This window comes from Pseudochaenichthys georgianus, chromosome 18, assembly GCF_902827115.2.
Source record: "Pseudochaenichthys georgianus chromosome 18, fPseGeo1.2, whole genome shotgun sequence".
NCBI lineage: Eukaryota > Metazoa > Chordata > Actinopteri > Perciformes > Channichthyidae > Pseudochaenichthys > Pseudochaenichthys georgianus.
In genome coordinates, this window is record NC_047520.1 from 3,016,303 (window position 1) to 3,038,533 (window position 22,231).

A 22,231-nucleotide genomic window follows, 5' to 3' on the forward strand; every position below is an offset into this window, starting at 1 on the left:
GGGAGGAGGAGGAAGAGAGGGAGAGAGGAAGAGGAGGGAGAGGGGATGTGAGCATCGTTGCTTGGTCAGAAGTTGTTATCGGCTTCACTTCTTCAGAGGGACATCAGCTCCCGGACACTTTACGCAGACTCTCAGACGTCCACCCGCCCCTCTCGCCTCCGCAGACTACGAAGAAGCGGTTTACTCTCAGAGCAACGAGGGATTTAGATTAGTCCGTGTTATTGTGTTGGCGTGTTTCTATGCCGACGATCACCTCGGTGATGCTAGGACGTGAACTCGGATCAGTTCGAAGTCAGGTGAGTCTTCGCTGAAGCTTCACATCAATGATATAATCTCTTTTCAAAGGAGTGTAACTTTATTGCCTTGTATCAGAAGTGTGCATCCTTGTCTTTAGGAGGTTGTCATGCTTCTATCTTAGGAGTATGCTTCTATCTTTATTGCCTTGTATCAGAAGTGTGCATCCTTGTCTTTAGGAGTATGCTTCTATCTTAGGAGTATGCTTCTATCTTTATTGCCTTGTATCAGAAGTGTGCATCCTTGTCTTTAGGAGTATGCTTCTATCTTAGGAGTATGCTTCTATCTTTATTGCCTTGTATCAGAAGTGTGCATCCTTGTCTTCAGGAGGTCGTCATGCTTCTATCTTCTCCGGTAGGGTTTGTCGTGCACATGCTGCCTTTCTCAAATCAAACTCGTCCACACTTTGAATACTCCCTGCCTCGTTCCGAGTCTTCCACCGCCTGGTTCTCTCACCTGAGCAGACTTAAAAAGCGCAAGACGAAGTTATTGGAAAACTAAGGATTCTAGATAAGTCCGTGTCTTCGTGCAGGCGATCACCTCTTGAAGGGTGAGGCTATCGGTGGTGCTGGCATCGGTTTGACGGCACACACGAAGTCAGGTAGGTTCTTTCTGAAGCTCCACATCAATTTAGTATTGATATCATCTTTGTCTTTTGGCGCACGGTTCGCCATCTTCTCCGTTAGCGTTTGTTGTTCACATGCTGCCTTTCACAAATCAAACTCGTCCTCGTCTTACTTGCACACTTTGAATAATCCCCGCATTGTTCCCGAGTCTTGCCTCTGCCCTGGAAGTCGTGTTTTTCCAACTGTTTTCCGTCCTTATCTGTGTGACTGAGTCCACATCTATTTGTCTGGCTGCCATTCTGTGTGTGTGTGTGTGTGTGTGTGTGTGTGTGTGTGTGTGTGTGTGTGTGTGTGTGTGTGTGTGTGTGTGTGTGTGTGTGTGTGTGTGTGTGTGTGTGTGTGTGTGTGTGTGTGTGTGTGTGTGTGTGTGTGTGTGTGTGTGTGTGTGTGTGTGTGTGTGTGTGTGTGTGTGTGTGTGTGTGTGTGTGTGTGTGTGTGTGACTCAGATTATGCGTGTTGACCTTTGCGGTATCAGTCAGCTGTTGCAGTTTCTGACCGTTACGTGGGACATTCCAGCCGATCCTTTCATAGAGGCTCATTCAGAGCGTCAACACGGAGAATACATAATTCCTCAGCCTTTGACTGCTTTCTTTCTTGTCATTTGTGTCCGTTTGTTGCCTCTTCGGTTTCAAGCACCATTACAGTCTTTTTCGCGTATCAACTTTATCAGTTTAAGTTGAAACGAAAAACCCTGAGAATACATGTATTAATACACTCTTCCCATGTCTTTCAACCGGATTAGATTTCCTGGTTTAGCGTTAGGCTTTTTCTACGTCAAGGACAGGCTGTCTCTCCCTTTCTGTCAAAAAATTGTATACATTCATGTGATTCCTATAGAGAGGCGAAGTCCCTCCCTTTCCTCCATGAGACCTTATTTCGGAAAAAGTATGCATTGAAGTCGATGGAGAGAGAAAACGTATCTTTCGATCCCGTTTGAATTGTGCCACGAATTACACATTTGTCAATTTAAAAGATAATTTTGCAAGTCAAAACAATTAAAATGTGTCGTAAAACTGCGAAGTAACACTTTGTGTGTGAAACCGCTCAATGAACTACAACTCCCATCATGCACCACACACCAAGACGGCCGTCCCGTTGGAACATTTCACTTCTTTCTGTCAGAACGAGGCGGAAAGTATTAAACGAGGTGAAAATCACTCCAAGTCTGGGCGTGTTGAGAGCTGTACATACACACAAGGGGAGTTAGTCGGTTCATAAGAGCCAGCATGCGGGACCGGGACTCTGGGATTTGTAGTCTTTCTAGTTGCGTATTTTTCAAAGTCTTATATTTCAACAGTTTTACGACAAACTGACTTTTTTGACGTGGAAATAGTTTTTTAAGATTGACAAACATCATTCATGGCACAATTCAAACGGGATCAAAAGATACATTTTCTCTCCATTGACTTCAACACATGATTTTTCCGAAATAAGGTCCCATGGGGCGGAAGCAGACAGGCGGGACTTCTCCTCTCTGTTGGGCCCTCGCTGAGACAGGTAGCCCACTGGGTTACAGTGTCAGAAACAGGAAAGGAGGGGATGTCTGTGGATTATTGTATTAACAACTTTGATAATGGCCTTGGTTCCTCAAAGGGACAGCAGTTCTTTGGGATGTTTCCTGTGTCCAATAAAGAAAAGAGCCACAGACTTTATGGAGCCATCACAAAGGCTTTACCCTCTACCTATCAAGAAAGACTTTTTAGCAGTACATGTTTGACTTAAGTCTTCAACATAACCTACCAGATACTGAAGTGCATCCTTTTCATGGTGGATGCTTGTCTGCATTTAATGGCACTGAACTTCTGATGAGAATTTTTAATTTATTGTGACAATGATATATCATCGCCAAACTACTTATTATTCACAAAGTGATTCTCCATATGTATTTTTTATAGTTAGATCGACACATTTGATCTTTGTTGCTACGGTATTTCAAAGACTCCATATTTCTAAATGCAGTTTTTACGCATTGAAGCGTGGAAACAATAGGTTTTAAGAACATTAATATCTTACCTGGATGAATATCTTTTGGTCTGCAAATCATTCTCAATGGGATCGTCCTTTCTTATTGCAGAGGTTATTAAATAAAACCTCTACACATTTCTATGGTAGAACAAGTGTTGACATTAAAACAGTACAAAAACACCAGTAACTGCTTGTTCGTAACAAAAACAGCGTTGATATATCAGATTTTCAACATCGCAGCTTTGTTTCCATGTAGAAGATGCAGTTCCTCTAACCGTAAATCCCCAAATCTCCGGGGTTACATGATGGCCGACCCCCCTCAGGCACTGCTGTGGAAAAACAGCGATTGGTTTTGTGGTTTTGGAAGAACGTTCCCCCCTCTCCCCTGCAAGGCTACAGACGCTTACAGTAGCTGTTCTCTGTTCTTAAGTTGCACATTTGTCAGCATTTTTTTTGTCGTTATGATACATTCTCCGTCTCTCTCTGGCGTCCCATAGTTTGTTTTGATTCTCCCGGCCCGTCTATCTCTGAAAGCTAAACTTCGAGAAAGGAGGAGGTGGTTGGATTCGATAATGACATTTTGTTTCGTGGAGTTTGGACAGTTCCCACACATATTACCGCACACACACATACAGTCATAAACACACACACACACACACAGGCTCAACATAAACTTTCTCAGGGAATAATTTAAGGACATTGTCGAACATTCATTGGGCTCAGATTGAAATCCCTCTCAAAGAGCAAGGACCAGGAAACTAGAGTGTTTATTTTGGAAACGGTTCCCGAGCTCCTGCTTTATCGTAAACAATAATACTCAGAAATTGTCCTTTTCCCTTTCCCTCGCGGTGCCAGGATCCGCATTCCTCTCCTAATATTGCACCTCCGAATGTTTCTCAGAAATACCCAGAATAGCCCGATATTATTGTTTTTTCTTACAATGTCCTTTTGGTTTGAGAATCTTAACCAAAGCCTCTTTTCGAGGACTGTCGGTGGGTGAGAACACATCTCTTTATTAACCTCTGTTGTTGTACCCATTTAGATTTTGGCTCAGAGCTGTTTTCAAGTCCAAGTCAACAGAACCAAGTCCCTGTCAAGTTAATCGAAACAGTTAGAAAACTCAAGTCAATCCAGACTAGTTCAATTCAAGTCTGAAGTCAAATCGGACAAATCCAAGTCTAGTCCAAAGTCAAATTAAACAAGTCCCGGTCAAGAATATGTCTTGTGAAGTTTAAAGTCTACAATGTACTCAAGAGTGTCCCTTTCTAGTCATGTTTGGAGACTATTCAAATGTCAAATCAAACAAAACATTTCAAGTTCAAAACGTGTTAAATTTCACGTAGATTGATACCAGTCAATATCAAGTATTTCGGCCGTCGATAGATGTGTTGAATCGGGAGGCTGTCGGCAAAAGAAATCACTCTGATTGGCTGTTCAGCTTAGCGAATCAGTGCATGAGAAGCGAAACGGAAGTGAAGAAGGCACACACAGACGGCTATTCTTTTTCCTTTTCAAGTACCGCACTAAACATGTTTTCGATTAAAAGTCGTTATGTGAAACAGTCTGTGATGGACGAGAGTGAAAATGGAACGCACGCTATTTGTTGTTTGTATGTATCACGCAGTCTGTCTTCCGGTTGCCTCTTTTTAATTAAGAATACACACTACCGCCGCCTGCTGGTAAGGAGAGTTATTGCCACTCACGCATGTGCAGTGCGTACGTGCTACTTGGCCGTCGGCTGAAGTCTTTGCGGTGTGTGCCAGTGCGACTTTTTGGCCAAGACACAGGAGACGCGAGGCGACACAGCAGTCGGGGTCCGCCGGGACGTGTTCTTTGGAGTCAGTTTGGTTTGTCAGGGCCGTAAGAGTCCTACGTAAGAGCCGCAGTGTTTATGGAGCCATGACAAAGGCTTTGGAAACCTTTTTTTACACAGATGAGTAAAACTACACCTACCAGATACAGAAGTGCATCCTTTTCATGGTGGATGCTTCTCTGAATTCGTCCAAAGTCAAATGAAACAAGTCCCGGTCAAGAATGTGTCAAGTTTAAAGTCTACAAGTTTACTCAAGAGTGTCCCTTTCTAGTCATGTTTTGAGACTAGTCAAGTGTCGAATCAACCGAAACAAGTACATTTCAAGTTCAAAACGTGTTTAGTGTAAAGTTTGGAATCAAGAAAGAGTCCTACGTAAATTGAGGAAAGCCTGGTTTGACCTTAGTTGTGCGTCAAATCAATTAAGACGAGACTGAATCATTGTCAAATCAAACGAGATAAACAAGACAAGTCAGTGTCAAGTTCAAATGTTGTCAAATATGAACAAGTCAAGACGCAAGTATGTCAAGACAAGTTCAAGTCAATTACGAGCCCTTTTAAGTCAGTCAACACGAGACTAAATCAAGTTCGAGTTTCAGTTCTCAACTGCTTATTCAAGTCAAGTGTCAAGTCAGTGAACGACGTCAACTTTGAGTGATGTTGATGTCATTTAGCTAATTCCCTCCAGCAGCAGTTTTCCCAACTGGTGATAATCTGAAACGCATAATGGATCATTCAGACACAGTAGAAGGCACATTTCTACCTGCCTCGCAGGGCTTTGCAGGGGGTTGCGTTGAATCTGGCTCTCATATGAGTGTGTGTAAAGGGAATGAATGAATATCATGGGATACGCAGGAATGTCTGATCAAACTGGAGAAGTTACTGTACATACATGTTGGACGAGTTTTTAATGGCACCCCAACAGAAGTCCGAACAAATGTTGAAGACGCTGTTTCCACAGGATTTGTTGGCAACCAAAGCCCTGCTGTGTAGCTCCAGGTTTCATGTGAGACGAGTTCTACTGGGGTTGCAAATAAGGATGTTTTCGTAGCCTTCTTTCCTGGATACGTCATTGCATTGAGCCCAAAGAAACGTATGATTATTCAGCAGTGGTTGGACAAGAGGAAGTTGCAGAATGGAAAAAGTGGTGTAGTGTATTCAAAGGAAATAAGAGTGGGTGTCATGGGAAAAAGATGACAACCTCCATTTATATATTAGACATTTATATATATCTACAAGGCAGTAGAACAACACAGCAGCTTATGTATGCTTGGTTCAAATCTAAAGGTTACTTATGTTAATGTTAGTTAGTCCACAGTAGTTATCAGTGCCAGCAGACTGTTCATCTCCAATGACCTCCAAACCAAATGTCTGGTCGTAAATTCAAAATATGCAACAAATCATCTCTCCATGTCGTCCAAAGCCCGTAAGCATCCAGAAGTAATGTGTGTCTAATATACTGTCTCGCACATTTATAGCCATGCGGGTAACAAAAACAAACACCTATCAGTAATAATTTACAGCTTCCAAAATGACTAGAACATTGAGTTATTTCATCTCTTAAATATACAATAATAAACCTCATGAAGGCAGGAGTTATTGCAGGGCTGCTGTATTAGTTTAAGCTAAGTTCAGCTAATAAAATCAAAACGTTGCTAACATTTGTGACCATTATTGATGCTTGACGGGCACTTTTTCCCTTCCGTAACTTCCTCTCGTTCAACCTCTTCTCACCACTACTGAATTAAAGTTATTTTGGCTAACTGAAATGACGAGAGATGAAGAAGACTTCCTGTACGTAACAATGGTTTGTCGCCCCCATCGTTCCTCACCTGATTTTCCCCCTCTCCTCTTCACCCTTTAGGCGCAGCGTTCCCGTTATCCGGCCGCCTTCCTGGCACCTGACGAAGCTTTCGGAGTTACCCCTCCCTCCCCCTCCTCCTCCTCCATCACCTCCTCCTCCACCCTGCCTTCCCCCCACAGACTCCCCTCCTCTCCCCCCTCCTCCCCCTCTGTCTGCCATGCAGCTCCACCCCGGCCCCTTCACACTACCCTGGCACTCCACCGACAACAGGTGAGCAGTCAATTCAAATTCAAAGGTTCAAAGGTTTCATTGTCATATGCACGAAGCTACGGTGTAGAAATGGCAATGAATTCTTCTGACCTGAGCTCCTCCAGCGATGCAACATATATAATAAAATACAAAATCGTTTGTTGATCAAGGCTTAATGCGATGAAGGGTTACATCATGTTGTGAAATAAGACGGACTATTTGAATCAGAAAGTGTTATTGTCTTCAAATGAATAAATCAAAATGTTTTTATTTGAAGCTCTTATCTCTTATCTCTGGTTTTAGGTCACAGTCTTTGAAAAACATTAAGTAGTTCAATTTAAAATAAGGGATAACTATATTATAAGTAGTAGCTGCGAGCCCGATTGTCGATTTCCATTGATTTAATGTAATTGTTTTTCTGTCTGGCCGTTGTAATCGGGCTCTTTGAAGATCCGAAAATCCACGGTTTTCTTACATTTCTGATCGGATTGGCAAAAACTTCAGAATTTGTATTGTGCGCCGTTCAAATGGCAGCTTTGTTTCCCCCCAAAAGTGGGCGGAGCCGTACTTTTTGCCCGGAAGTGACGTAGGTGTTACTCTCATGTTTTGTAAATTAGAAAGTCAGAATCTTTATTTAAAAAAAAAAAAATGTCTAGGGAAATTGGATTCCATTTTAGAATGAAAAATATTAAAGATAAATAAAAAAGTAGAATACAAATATTTCAATTAAAGGTGGGGTAGGTAATTCACTTCAGAAACTTATATTCCATGGAATGCTCTTAACATCTCGATAGCAATGAATAAAAAAAAAAATTTCATCTGTGGAAGCCGTGGCGCTGTAAAAAGCTCGACCAATCATCTGAGCCGGTCCGGCTAAAGTAACTGGATGGCCTACCTGCCTGTCAGTCTTCCATCTGTGCACAAACCTATCTCGTGCCCTCATTGGTCATGTGCGCGTTCGTGTGTGCTGGAGGCGGGGCTCTGTGAGGAAGTCTGAAGGAAGGGACAGATTTGTTCCGGTTGCGTACTTTCAAATTCTAGCGCACTCGAGCTGGTTTCTCCATTCCTACCTACCCCACCTTTAAGATTAGAAGTTAGAGTACGAATGTGCAATGAAAAAAAGATTTGTATATACAAAAAATAAAAATAAGAAATAGTAGTAACTGTATAAAAAAGTTGTACAACAGCAAGTAAAAGTATATACATAGAAACAATCCAAACTTGCCTGATGTGCAGATTTAAGCACACAGTGAGTCATTCTGTGTGTTTAAGTCAAACACAGTCAGCGGATGACTCCATCGCTCACTGGCGGCGGGGTTTCGGTAACCAGGAAGCAGGTGACATCACCGTGTTTAAAATCAGCACTTCTGGCCACGCAGGAAGCCCATTGGTCTATTTGTGGCTTCTATTTAAACATTCCGAAGTGATAACCAATCAGATCTGTTCTTTGTCCGTCTGTCTCTGGTGGGTGACGTCGGTTTTGACGTTGCCTTTATTTGACGAGGTTAAATCAAATGGTCTTATCTCATCTTTGAATATGACTTTTTGCTTTTGACCGTGTGATGGTCGTTGCGTAGGCTTTTTAGGCCCATGTAAGGATGATGAATTGACGTCTTAACATGTCTTAAATAATCTCATCTTAAAAGCCTGAAGTCCAATAAAAGACTGGAGTGATTAATCAATGTTGAAGTTGGTTACACACCCTGATATGACATGGATATTTTTATAATTGCGTAACCATGAGGACAATAGGCCGAATCGTCCATTCGGTCGTCTTTGTCTTGCAGCTTGATCTCACAAAGCTGAAGTGCAACCCTTTAAAGGAAAGAGGAAGTTACCGCAGTCTGTATATTGACTCACAATAAAAATAATCTCTGTTAGTCAGCTTCACGGTGGATGACGTCAGCGCCTTGTATTCATTTTGATAGGAATCAGTGATATAATGCACCCCGATTAGATTTAATGGTCCCATGAGGATTAGATAGCAGTGTGTTTGTGTGTGTGTGGGTCTTTTATTCCCACAGTTTGTCTTACACACCCACACACACACACAGAAGCATCTGACGAGGAGGCAGCTCCCGGCATAACTCTGGACAATGGCATGTGACTCCCAGAACATGTGGACAAAGAGAGGAAGACATTCAATAAACTGTGTGAAGCAGAGGGACATTTTGTACAGGCTGTTTTTATGGAAGTACTTAAACGAAATATGCAAGTGTTCGAGGAAGAAATACACCACTGCTTATATGTTGAGCTATTGAGCTGGGTTTTCTGAACACACATGCCCCATCGTGTACAGCAGTGTGCGTTTTCTGTGTCAGCCCTCACACTCACATGTTCCACATTTGACGTTTGATTGGGCGGGAGTGACTGTCATTTCCTGTCCAGCTCCTGTCTCATTTCCTCTGTCACCCAGGTCAAATCTATACAACAGCCCATCCTTTTTCATTCATCGCTCACTTCCTTTAAAGGCTTTTTCTCATGCAGATACTGACACCGTTTCCCACTAGTATCAACGTGAAACGGCTGTGTTTTACCTTTCAAGGCAGCCACTGTTTTCCATTTGAAGCAGTTCTTGAGACTTTCTGAAACACTTGCTGTGCATCGAATATGCCTAACAGACTTGTCAGACTATCAAAGCCAAGTGCTATGCGGGGAGAATTTGACTTTTGCTATCCGCTTTACAATAACATTATCGGAAATAATAGACTCGAGGTTCATGGAGATGGATTAAACAAGTTTCAAGAGCAAACGGTTGCCAAACAAAGCTAATTCTTTTCTAAAACATCGAAGAACTCCTTGAGAAATGGATGTAATGTAAAAACAATATTTGTAATAAATGGGCTTAACCACTTTCATAGATTTTATTTACATAGTGCAATAATGATGCGTGCATAACAAGACAAATTACCTACACAAATTCTGCAGACCACTAAAAATATCTGAGCACATAATCATATCTTTAGAAGATTACCTCGAGGTAAAACACTATTTAAGATCAGTTTTCAGATCTTTCAATGGGCCGTAAACCATAAATACCACAGACGCAGCCCAAGGATATTCTGCCGGTTACTCGTTTCACATCAAAGCCCTTTTAGACATGTCTTTCTTCTCCAACCTCTCCTCCTCTGTCTCCTTGGCAACGTTCCCTATTGTTTGAATAAGACAGCAAAGCAATACAAAGGGAGAGTTACCACTCGCTCTTTTTTTATAGGGAAAAATACCACAATAAAACGAAAATGACTTTTGTTGGATTCTCAAAGGGAATTGGATTTCAACCAGTGGGTGCCCCTACCTTCTGGATTTACTATCCATACTCCCATTCCCTTAGCTCTACTCACGCTGGACATAACTCCCTTTCATTTTGTCTTTTGTGGTTTTCGTAAGAAGTTGATATTGTTGGGAAACAATTCTTTCTGTTTTGTTTTTACTCAATTTATTTGTCTTTTTTCTGGCATTTCTAACCCTAACCTAATACAGTGAGCAGTGTTTCCCACAGAATTTGATTCCCCCCCCCGGCAAGAAAAGCCAAAGGCCCCTTAACCTATTCGGGTGGCCCACGCACCCCCCCCCCCCCCCCCCCCCCCAAATAAGAAAATACATGCGAGTTCATGGCTACTTCGTTCTTGATCTGTGGGGTTTATTCTCCCAAAAATATAATTTACAATTTAGGCATTTAGCAGACGCCTTATTCCAAAGCGACTTACAATGACCAACTACAGGGACATTCTCCCTGGAGTAACTGAGGGCCTTACTCAAGGGCACACTAGTAGAGGTTTTCCAGGCGGGATTTGAACTCGCAACCTGTCGATCATCAGCCCACCTCACTATCCATTAGACCACCCAAAAGAAAAATTTTAAAAAGAAAAGAAAATCCATTATTATTTATTTTTTATGAGATCCATTTGTGGCAGACGATATTTAATTGTGGCAGCCCGCCACAAATAAATCAATGTATGGGAAACACTGGTGAGAATGAGAGGGGATCAGAGGAGAGGGTTATTTGAACAACAATCACTGACCACTACCACAACATACTAAGCAGTTGTTGAGGAGAAATATCCTCCCTTGCTTTGCTTGAGGTTTGAAGGTTTTTGGGGATTTCTTTCCGTATCTGAAAAAGGATAGCAGGTGCCATATGTTGGAAAAAGTATGTTGGAAAAAACCATCATTTTGGATTGCATTCATATTTGATGTTAAGGAGATGGGACAGCAAGAATCCACATGAAGAAGAAAGGGATGAAAAGAGGAAGAGAGGAATCAAGGGGATAGCTTTGAGATTTTGACTGCAGGCATTTGGAATTGATGAGGAGGAAATCCCTCACCGCCTTTAGAGGCTTCCTCTGAGGGTCTTTGAAAACACATGGGGCTGCCGTGGTTCTTCGACTCACGACTGATAGAAAACAGATTCCCCAGCTGTACAGTTCAAAAGTTATGTTCCAGAACGACACACTTTATACGTCTCGAGGGGGATACCGAAACTTGTCACTTGAAAAATAAAAGATGAGTTATTTTATGTAGTTTCTCAATAGTTTTTGTTGCAGGAATGGTTCCGATTTTTCACTATAAAATGTCAAAAGTCAATGACAAGTGCCAATTGGAAGTTTCCAGAGACCAAAGGGACGTCACAAGGCCATCTTTTACTTTCTGACTATGCAAAGTGTTCCCAATGGCTTAAATTGTGTCATCAGAAGGTGTACGCAAAGGGTTGCATGATGTCTGCAGTTGTTCGGGAATATATATTATTCAAGCATTTAAACGACAATTAATTTGATGTTCTTTGTCTTTGCAGTGACTTACAGTGGGGTCAGCTGTCCAGACCTTACTCCTCCACGGACCGAAGCAGTTCCCTGGGCTCCATGGAAAGCTTGGACACACCAACACCCACACCGCAGACATACTCTGACTCCCATATTTCCCCCGTCGACCCCACCCTCTTCAACAACAAAAGAGACTCTGCCTACAGCTCATTCTCCGCCAGCTCAAACACGTCTGACTACGCAACGGTGCCACTCAGGCCCGGTGAAGCCTGCTCCATGGATAACCTCCTGCAGGGGCTGGGGCCATCTTGTCAAGGCTACCCTGTCGGTGATACCTCGACCCTGGGGAGTTCGTCTAGCGAGGCCCCGGATGACTTGCAGCTTATTGTTCTCAAGTCCAGGTCGCTCACCAGGCCGAGATCTAAAAACGTTGAGATGAAAGAGAGGCCTTCCTCCTGCTGTTATGAGGACGAGCGGAGGGAAGGAGACTTTGAGATCCTAAGAAATGGAGAAAAAGCAGCTGAGAGAAAGATGAACCCTCCGCAGCCTCCGACCAGGAAGGACAGTTTTAGGGCAACTCGGAGTCGCCCGAACGCCGCCAACAAACGTTGCGTCTCTGCTCCCATCGACATTTCCAGCGTTCCCTTTTACCAGGAAGTAAAGTCCTCTCTGAATGTTGAGTCAGGAATTCAAAACGGCTTCCCTGCACCAGAGGAACGTGGTGAGAATTTTAAAGAGGATACCCTGAACTCGCACTATATCCAAAGACAGACTGAAGACATTAGACATACCCGATGTGATATCAGTGCTAATAAAGACTACAATACAGAAACCACCTCAGAGACGTCCTCCCTAGTCCCCATGACTTCTCTTTGTCCTTCCTCCTTACCTGCCGAATCCTCCATGGATGTTCAAGAGCGATCTCGTATCACGCACTCAGAGATCAAGCACTCCCCGACGGGGCTTCACCGGCACAGCGCCCCCGCTAAACTCCTCGCTACACAGCTCCAGTTATTGGACTGTGACAGTGACGCATCTTCATTGAAGCCTCGCAATCCGTCGGATACTTCTGATCTCTCCTTGTCCTCGTCTAGCAGCCAGTGGTCCTATTCGTCGCTCCAGCCCACGAGGGAAGACCAAGAAACTTCCCACAACCACCCCAACGGACCGTCAAATAAATGGGGAGGTAGCCGTTGCTCAACCCCGGGATCGGTGTTCTTGGAAGATGATGAGGAGAGGCTAAATGGAACCACAGTTGAGCATCACCGCCCTTGGGGCCGATCAGCGAGTGTCCCTGGGGACCCAACTGGATCGTCAATCAAGGGACAGTTGAGCTCAGACCAGATACTAGAGAGAGATTTCCAACCTCTTACTGCTGCTGCTAGTATGGATACTTTACTGGGAGAGCAGAGAGCAGTGGACAGAGGTAACATTGAGGAGAGCGTAGTAGGAGAGGACATGAAGAGGTCCCCGGCGTCTAGGAACCATCGCAGGAACCGCCGTCGCAACGAGCGATTTGCGACCAACCTCCGTAATGAGATCCAGAGGAAAAAGGCCCAGCTTCAGAAGAGCCGGGGCCCAGGAGGGTTGCTCTGTAGTGGGGAAACTGTGAAGGAGGAGGAAGGTCCGGACCTCAACGAGGAAGGGGACGACCAAGACCTGCCTGTCCAGGAAAGGATTACCAAAGTAGCATTCGCCCGACCTCTTAGTCCCCAAATAGATGCCATCACCACAGCACCGGTCGAGAAAGCAAGTGATGTTTTGCAGACTCAGTCCACAAGCTACACTGAAGACAACAACCTATCCAGGTCCGTACAGATTCTGGACCCAGGAGTGCCACATTTTGGTGTTGGCGTCCGAGTGGTGGAGGAACCGGCTCCTGCTGGTAAAGCCCGTCGCTGGCGTTGGACCCCAGAGCACAAACTCCAACCAGAACCTGAATCAGAACGACGGTGTAGAATCTTGGACAAGGATCCGTTGGGACTCACGGGATCACGGCATGGGGTTTGTGCCTTCTCATCTTCGTCCTCATACACTCGCTCCTCTTCTCGGAAGGACGAGTCCGAAATCCTTCCGTTTGCCGATAGAATGAAGTTTTTCGAGGAGACGAGCAAGAGTATTTCCGGGCTTAATATGTCGAGTCGGAGGCAGAAAAAACCCGTCCAACAATCGGAGCACCAGGAGATTGGTCAACACCCAACCCAGAGAAGATACTCCTACCAGGGGGGACTTCTGCAGGAAAGCGACCTCCTTTCAAACTCTGTGGAGGCCAGGAGGCTTTCTATGAGTACCAGCAGGGAGAGGCAGAAGGAGAAGGAGAGAGAACAAGCGAGGGAAAGGGAGGAGAAGGCAAGGGAACGAGAGAGGGAAGAGAGGCTGAGAGAAAGGGAGAGGGATTTAGAAATGGAGAGGGCAAGGCTGAGGGAGAGGGAACGAGAGGAGAGGGTGAGACAGTGGGAAAGGGAACGAGAGAGGGAGCTTGAGTTGGAGAGGGAGAAGGACATGGAGAGGGCCAGAGAGCAGGAATGTCTCACGAAAGAAAGAGAGGAAGAGCTGAGGAGGGAGAAGGAAAGGGAAGATGCTCAGCTCAGCTCACATCAGGAGTTTTATGGCGTCAAAGACAGAAATCAAGACTTCCAACACATCTTCCAGCCAAAGCCTCAGACCTTCTCCCATAGCCAAACCCAGAATGAAGTCCCTCGATCGGCTTTCCATCCCGTCAACACCCCATCCCAGCCAATGGAGAGCCAGCAACCACTTCAGCAGGGACACACCGCGAGGAGCTCCACACCCACAGAGGTAAGAGTGCTGCCCTCGTTCAAACATGCAGCAATACATTCGCAAATTCGGTTTCCCGCCCATTGATCAAAGACACGTGCCGGGTCATGAAGGAGTCAGGGGTCGCCGGGGTCAGCTCTCTGTAGAGTTTGCTTTCCTGGGATCTGGTTTATAAACTTGTCTCTGTCAGGTTTATGGACAACAAGAGACAGAGAGTGATATGTGGCCTGAAAGAGTAGAGGATAGAGATCTGGAGTGAGTTGAAGTTTTGGTCAGTTGCCATTTGGTCTTGAAATACATTCACTCAGAGGTGAGATACATATCACTTTATGATTGATTGAAGTGGCTAGGGCTGCTCAATTAATCGTATTGTAATCGCGATTATGGCTTGCAACGATTACGAAAGCAACCTAATCGAAATAAAACGATTTTTTTAAAAAAAAAAAAAATTTCTAAATTATTTTTGTTGTTTTGTTTTTCAGTTGAATTAAACTTAAAGTTAATCAACTGTTAAAAACATACTGTTCACATTTTTTTTCTCCAACAAATGGATGTTTTCAAAGTCAATGAATAATTGCATTTAATAATCGCAATTACAATTACCGTACTTTTCGGACTATAAAGCGCACCTTCATATAAGCCGCAGCAGCTAAATTGTCCGTCTGTCTTGCTCTCGTTCTGTCTCTCGGTTCCACTTTGGCGCGCTACTTGTCTCACTCTTTTCCGGCCTCCAGCTTTTCCTGCTGGAGCCCACCGCTTAAAGGTGGCGGGCGCGGACCGGTCCTAGAGCCCGTAGTGTTTAAGGTGGTTAATTTTACCTGTAAAATCCATAGATCTAGGAGGTTCCCTAGTGGCCGTTAGCTGTACTGAAAAAATGGGGGGGAAAGTCGCGGCTTGTAGTCCGAAAAGTACGGTATTGACCCAAATAATCGAGATTATGACTTCTGCCATAGTCGAGCAGCCCTAGAAGTGGCACAAGCTTGTTTTTCTAAATAAATTAGACTGTCCTGTTTGACAGTTGTGTATAGGGGTTGGTACGCTGATGCCGGGCAGGATACATCTCCCGCCATGCTTTTAACTCTTACTAGCACTTATATTTTCTGTCAATAACTTAACTTAATTGTTAAATTGTTGAAACAAAGGGTGGCCTGCAACCAAACCATTATTGTCAACACATCTGATAATAGGGCTGCTCAATTAATCGTATTTTAATCGCGATTATGATTATGGCTTGCAACGATTACGAAAACAACGTAATCGAAATAAAACGATTCTTTTTTTATTATTGTTATTTATTTTTGGGGTTTTCAGTTGAATTATACTTAAAGTTCAGGGCAATCAACTAATAGTAATTCTCCAATAAATGGATATTTTCAAAGTCAATGAATAATCGCAATTACAATTATTGACCCAAATAATCGAGATTATGATTTTTGATCAAGCAGCCCTATCTGATAAACACATGTCTATAGTCGAGCCACCTTTGCATCACATTGAGACCTGAAAACCTAATTTTTAAGGCATCAATCTTGTTGGGACATAAACACGTTGTAATTGCCGCCATTAACAAGTATGTTTACAAGGCACACCGATCGCCAGCAGCAGGTCTGCTGAGCTGAACAACAGCCCGTGACCCGGCAGCCCCGAAACCAAGTACCGCCTCTCAGAGAGAACGATAAACTGTACGGCTTGCTGGAATCAGCCTGTGGTTTGGGTCTGAGCCTAAATGACCACTGGAGACTGAAAACTATCTTTAAAACCAGAAAGGGTATTGAGCGGTCACACTTGGATGGTGGAGTAGCAACTCGCTCCAAGTCCTCCGTGGTTGAACGGTCGGGTTGTAGTCGATCCTCGCATCCTGCATGCGGTCTCGATGGGAGTCTGAAACTCTCATTGAGAATTCAAATAGCTCCTGGAGCTGTGAGACGTTGGGCAACAGCGGCGAACACTTGTGTCAGCGATAATAGCAGGGTTACTTTGTCTACCACATATTTATCCGAGTGTCTTGGCGGGGGGTGCAGCGCTCCGTCTAAACGTTTGACTCTCCTGTGAACTTCAGCCCATTAGTGACCCGAGCAAAGCTAAACTGGCATTAGCCTTGGCCTCGATGCATCCAGCAGATATGTTGTGTTGTTTTCCTGTGTTGTTCGAGGCCTCAGGGGAGCCTTTAACCCCCCCCTGCCCCCCCCCCATGTTGGGTTCCTTTTCAAATGAAAGGTTGCTGCTTTGATGGCACACAGATAACCCCATGCGATGAATTCCTGTTTCATATCTGCAGCTGACGACGTCCAATATTTATACCGCTAACAGATGTTCTCGATGGACGAAAGGGCTTTGATAAGACAGCACACACATCGAAATACACTCGTGCAAAGAGAAACACGCACATATCAAGACGTACATGTCATCTCTCACGATACAATCCAAACACACGGTTCCCAATTTTGAGTAAAATTCAGTTCATTCATGTTTGTTTTGGGAAGGAAGCGCCGTGTTAGAATATATAGAAGTGTAACTGGCTCCCTGGGTTGTTATTCTTTGTGGTCCGTCACTCAACGGGCTCTTTTCTTATGACATCTTTTGAAATGCTTACATTTTTATTGGCAAAATGTGACTATTAGATTTTATTTATTTTTATTACACATAATTTTCTTAAAGGAAAGTATGGAAAACATTGTATACCCTCATTCAAAATGAAACACACAATTCAAAGTCATGTATTAAATGTTCAATGTATGTTTTGTTAGTTATGCAATAGTTTTAAAGTTAAGCCAAAAAAAGCCATATTAGCTGTTTTTATTCCATATATTCACGAATGGAAGCCAAAGGAAACTATACATTACAAAGTGCTCTTTTGAATCCCAAGAGACAATGGATTTGGATGCAGCGGGGGTGCCTTCAGGCCATAGACTGTATATATAAAGATTCAGGCACGAAACTTTATTATCACAAACTTATCAGTTGTTACCATTTTATGGATTTGATGCTCTGTTGACAGAAAGTGACGGCCACATATGTTAAATTCACATCGCACCAGTGTGTGTGTGTGTGTGTGTGTGTGTGTGTGTGTGTGTGTGTGTGTGTGTGTGTGTGTGTGTGTGTGTGTGTGTGTGTGTGTGTGTGTGTGTGTGTGTGTGTGTGTGTGTGTGTGTGTGTGTGTGTGTGTGTGTGTGTGTGTGTGTGTGTGTGTGTGTGTGTGTGTGTGTGTGTGTGTGTTCATGTGTTCAGCATTCCTCTGCTGGGCAATAGAGCTGCTGAATGCTGTGTGTGGACATAATGCGCTTTGTTTCTTAAATCAACAAGAGACATTCCCTTACCTACTTAATACCTGCCGTTTAATTATTAATCTACCCATTAAAGTGGATTTAGTCGTAACTTCTAGCAATTAAAAAGGGAAGCTTTGTGTGAAAAGTAGTAATGTAGCTAGAGAACATTTCAACAGGTTTACAAAATTGAGTGCGAAACTTCAAGTTACAAAGTGCTTTAAAAAACGTGCATTGCCTACAATTGGATTAAATATACTTAAAAAAGTCTCCATTTTAATTGAAAATAAAGAACTAAATTAAACGTGAGAATGCATCAACAGCACACAAATAATTTAAAAGCTTGTTGACTGACAGAAAATAAACAGACAACGAATTTATAATTGATTCATTTTCGGTTTTTTAGCAAAAATGTAACTGGAATATGATAGTAAAATATATGTATTTGAGTTTTGGACCAATAGTGCAAGAAAACTTGCACTCAGTCATTTTATAACTTACTATATTGCTTATCAAGAACATAAGTGGCAGATGAATTGATAGTGGAAATGAGACTAAGAATTCAAAACATTTGAATGAGAAAAAGATTTCTAAAATGCTAAAATCCTCCACCTTAATGAACCTCATCACCATTAAAGTATCCGGCCGGGTGGCGCAGCACGCCCACGTCCTCTCCGCCGGGTCGTGTGCGGACCGACGCTTTGCACCAGATCGATTCCTTCCTTCATTCCTGCCGTGTTATTAATCGGCTTTTTAATGTCTCCCCCAGATGTATCCCGCCCGGCAACAGGAAGCGGCCAAGCTGAACAGGAAGTGCAGCCTGACTGAGAGGTGAGCCACGTCCTGTCGCTGCCTCACAGACACTCACATAAACAAGAGTATTTTATATATTACTTTCGACACACACTTCTGGTTGTGTGTGAGTGGGGTCTCTAGGTGGGGTCGCTCCACTCAGTCACGCCTGGCTGTGATTTGACTATAATGAGCTCTAAGTGTGCAGAGGGGGGGGGGGGGGGGGGGTAGGACATGCATGGCCTGTAACGAGAGACCTCTACTCATATCTGACCCGAGAGAAACAGAAGGAATGTTTACTGTAATTTAACGACTGCTTTTGTTTCGTAACGTGGAAATGTTGTTGTTGTCCTTTACACTTGTTGTTGCAAGAGAGCAACAACAAGTGTAAAGGGCAAACCCAAAATATATACAATGAGAAATCATACACAGTCCCATTAAAACACATGACCTGAAAAGACATGTTTAACTGTTTGTTAAATAATTACACGTTCAAAAAACTCCAAATCAACAGCTTTATCAGGACTTTATCAGGACTTATCAGGACCTGTTCCTTTAATGTTCTTTATTGCATCTTATATTTCAGTCACCGTTGTTTTTTTGTTGCGTAACATGGACATTAGTGCTGGGGGGAAACGATTATTTTGAAAAAGACTAATCTAACGATTTATTTTTCTGTTGTTCAATTAATAAAAAACGTAATGTAAAAAAAACGTAAGTACAATTTTTTTTCTTCGCGATACTGTGTCTCAGGGGATCTTAATATTTAAGAACCTATTAATGTGTTATACCAGATTAACGGGAATAATCTCAGCTAACTGACGATACACACCATTTTTACTAAAACAAAACACAAGTCTCATAAGAAGCATCTAAATGACCCATGAGCGAAAAATGCTAACGGACATTGGCACGGAACTCAAGATAAAAGTACCCTTATTACTTAGCGTAGCTGCACATACAAGATACCAGATTAAAGCTGAGACTCCACAGATTATGTAGGTATATAGTATCATCACTGAGCGATCCGGACTCGCGACAGGGGAAGCAAATACAGTCATCACAACACGTACCTTTACAGAGCTTCTAGGGAGATCGTCTCACCACCGTAGCTGTCAATCTGATCAAAAGACGTGTTCAATGGCATTACAACGAGAAAAAACGCGGCTGAATCGGTTAATCCATAGGGTTTTAACGTCTATGTATAAAAAAATGATTGAATTTATAATCCATAATTCCATTTGTATGTAAAAATCGGAGAGCAAATGCTAGCTGCTAATGGTAGCCACCACAGCTAGCACTGCTTGTTGCTTTGGGTGACCCACGTGTGTGTAGCGACAAGTCGACGCGGAAATATGTCGTCGACGATATTTTGAGACGTCGACGCGTCGCTACAGCACTAATAGACATTAACTGCTGTATTTGACAATGGTAAAAGTACGAGTATAAAACAGTATAAGTACAAATAGAAAAACAATATATACAATACCACAACAGTATGTCACCAAGAAGACGTTACGGTCAACCTCGCCTCCACAGTCCCAATACAAAACTGACTTTACAAAAGTGTTAAATAATCATGGCTGTTTTTTCCACTTACCATACATACAAACTATAATCCCAGCCCGAACACAGGTGCTTCTTTGTCTGTATGTTAAGTTATGCCTGCACTCTTCCACATACATGGTTTTAACCTCCTTGTGTCACTAAGGCAGAACGTTAAACTTGAATTATAGTTAAAGTAAGAAAAATACATCTTGAGTTATTCGGAGTCACTCAAGATGTACTGTGGTTTGTGGCATCTCCCCTCGGTAGTGTCTTAATGTCACTTCTCTCTGTATGGATGTGTAATGCTCTTCTCTCTCCATGTCCCAGGGACTACTCCAGACCTCCAGAGATCAACGGCCAGCTCCATCAGGGTCAGAGGAGCCACAGGCCGTCTGATGGAGAGGATCGTAACGGATTCTCCTTCCCTCCTCCGTCGGTTCCTCTCTCTCTCCGAGGCCGCGCCATGTCCGAAAACGACCTCCGCTTCGACGGCAACAACCAACGCTGGTCGCCCTCCATTTCTGTCTCCACCAGCCAGACGCTGAGCGAGGTGGAGGAGGGAGGAGGAGGAGGAGGAGGAGGAGGAGGAGGAGGAGGAGGAGGAGGAGGAGGAGGAGAAACTGCTAACACTTCACGGATGAACAGGAAGAAAACCCCGCCTCCACCGAGACCTCCACCCCCAAAATGGGAGCAGTTTCACCGCAGACGGGCGTCCAGCCACAACCTTTTCTCCGCCTCTCCTCAATCCATCCCTCCATCTTTAGACCCCACCCACTCCTCTTCTTCATGCATCCCTCCACCTCCTCCTCCAACCGATATGTCCAGACAGAGGTCCTTCAGTCTTCCTCCACAGAGACAGGAAGTGTCCGAAAACTGCCCGAGATGCAACTGCAGCCAAACCCAAGCACTCTCATCCAATCAGAATCCAGCACAAATACAAGAGCACGCCTTCTCGCACGCTCCATCCAATCAGAATCCAGCACAAATACAAGAGCACGCCTTCTCGCACGCTCCATCCAATCAGAATCCAGCACAAATACAAGAGCACGCCTTCTCGCACGCTCCATCCAATCAGAATCCAGCACAAATACAAGAGCACGCCTTCTCGCACGCTCCATCCAATCAGAATCCAGCACAAATACAAGAGCACGCCTTCTCCCACGCTCCATCCAATCAGAATCCAGCACAAATACAAGAGCACGCCTTCTCGCACGCTCCATCCAATCAGAATCCAGCACAAATACAAGAGCATGCCTTCTCGCACGCTCCATCCAATCAGAATCCAGCACAAATACAAGAGCACGCCTTCTCCCACGCTCCATCCAATCAGATGCCGCATCAGGACCGGACTTTTACCGTAGCTCCGCCCAGTCCCATGTTCTCCAGGAGGGGCTTCAGACCGGTGGCTCCTCCCCAGGCGGAGAGAGACCTGATGGGAGTGTTTTCTCAGCAGGAGAGGGGGGAGGTTGTATCCTCTCTCCCTCCACCTCCACTTCCACCAAAAGAGAGCAGTAAGAACAGGTGAGATCGGTAGTAAATTCTACATTTGGATGATATTTTACTGCATTTGAAAGTCACTATTAATGTCCAAGTGAACAGCCTCCTCAATTGGAATTTTTTTTAAGTAAATTAAATGCCTATCTTTGTATCCAGGTTTCAATATGTGTTCATAACTGTGTTAATAAAGTCTATCTGTGTCCCTGCAGGGTATCTGAGATGCTCATCAGCCCTGAGGAGGACAGAGTAACAGTGAAGCCTCTCAACAATCACTCTAACATCAGACCTGGAGCAGAGTGGGAGAGAACTCCATGTCCCAGAGTTCATAGCGACTCAACCCTTCCACCCGTGATGGATAACGTCGGCGTGGTTTCCCCTCCTGAATCGTACCTCTTCCACAGCATCGAGCCCCCGAAGATCTCTCTCGAACCAGGGAACGAATCAGAAACCACCCTGAGCCCAAGTCCCGCCCACAGCCTGGACGCAGAGCTGGACATCCCCATGGAGACGGACATCGACGACTTCCAGGAGGAGGACGTGCTTCTGGCCGAGGACGAGCCAATCACCAGCGAGCTGCCGTGCTTCGCTCTGCCGGTGACGGTGCTGGAGACGGACATCGACACGTTGGAGGATGAGAGCGGAGGAGAGAGGCTGAGTCTGGAGGAGCTCTTCCCCCAGAACAGTGAGGGGGAGTCGGGTAGAGAGAGCTGGAGAGGAGCCTATCAGAGCACCAACAGCCTGGACAGGTAACAAGATTCAACATTAAGGCCTCTATTGTCGTGTGAGCTACAGTGTAGATATGACCATGGACATCGCAGCTCACAGGCTCCTCCTCCAACAGAGAA

At 44.2% G+C, this 22,231-nt stretch overlaps 1 protein-coding gene across 1 annotated transcript in view; it reads left to right on the top strand.

Annotated features, from left to right (window-relative positions):
* Window positions 1-10: 10 nt before the first annotated feature.
* The window catches only part of shroom4 (shroom family member 4), a 29,138-nt gene continuing 6,917 nt past the window's right edge, over window positions 11-22,231 (top strand). Inside the window, exons 1-6 of the mRNA XM_034105524.1 lie at window positions 11-296; window positions 6,560-6,769; window positions 11,541-14,307; window positions 18,319-18,380; window positions 20,217-21,410; window positions 21,596-22,132. Of these exons, the coding sequence (XP_033961415.1) occupies window positions 6,717-6,769; window positions 11,541-14,307; window positions 18,319-18,380; window positions 20,217-21,410; window positions 21,596-22,132 (4,613 nt within the window). The 5' untranslated portion in view covers window positions 11-296; window positions 6,560-6,716. The remainder of the gene's footprint in view (window positions 297-6,559; window positions 6,770-11,540; window positions 14,308-18,318; window positions 18,381-20,216; window positions 21,411-21,595; window positions 22,133-22,231) is intronic.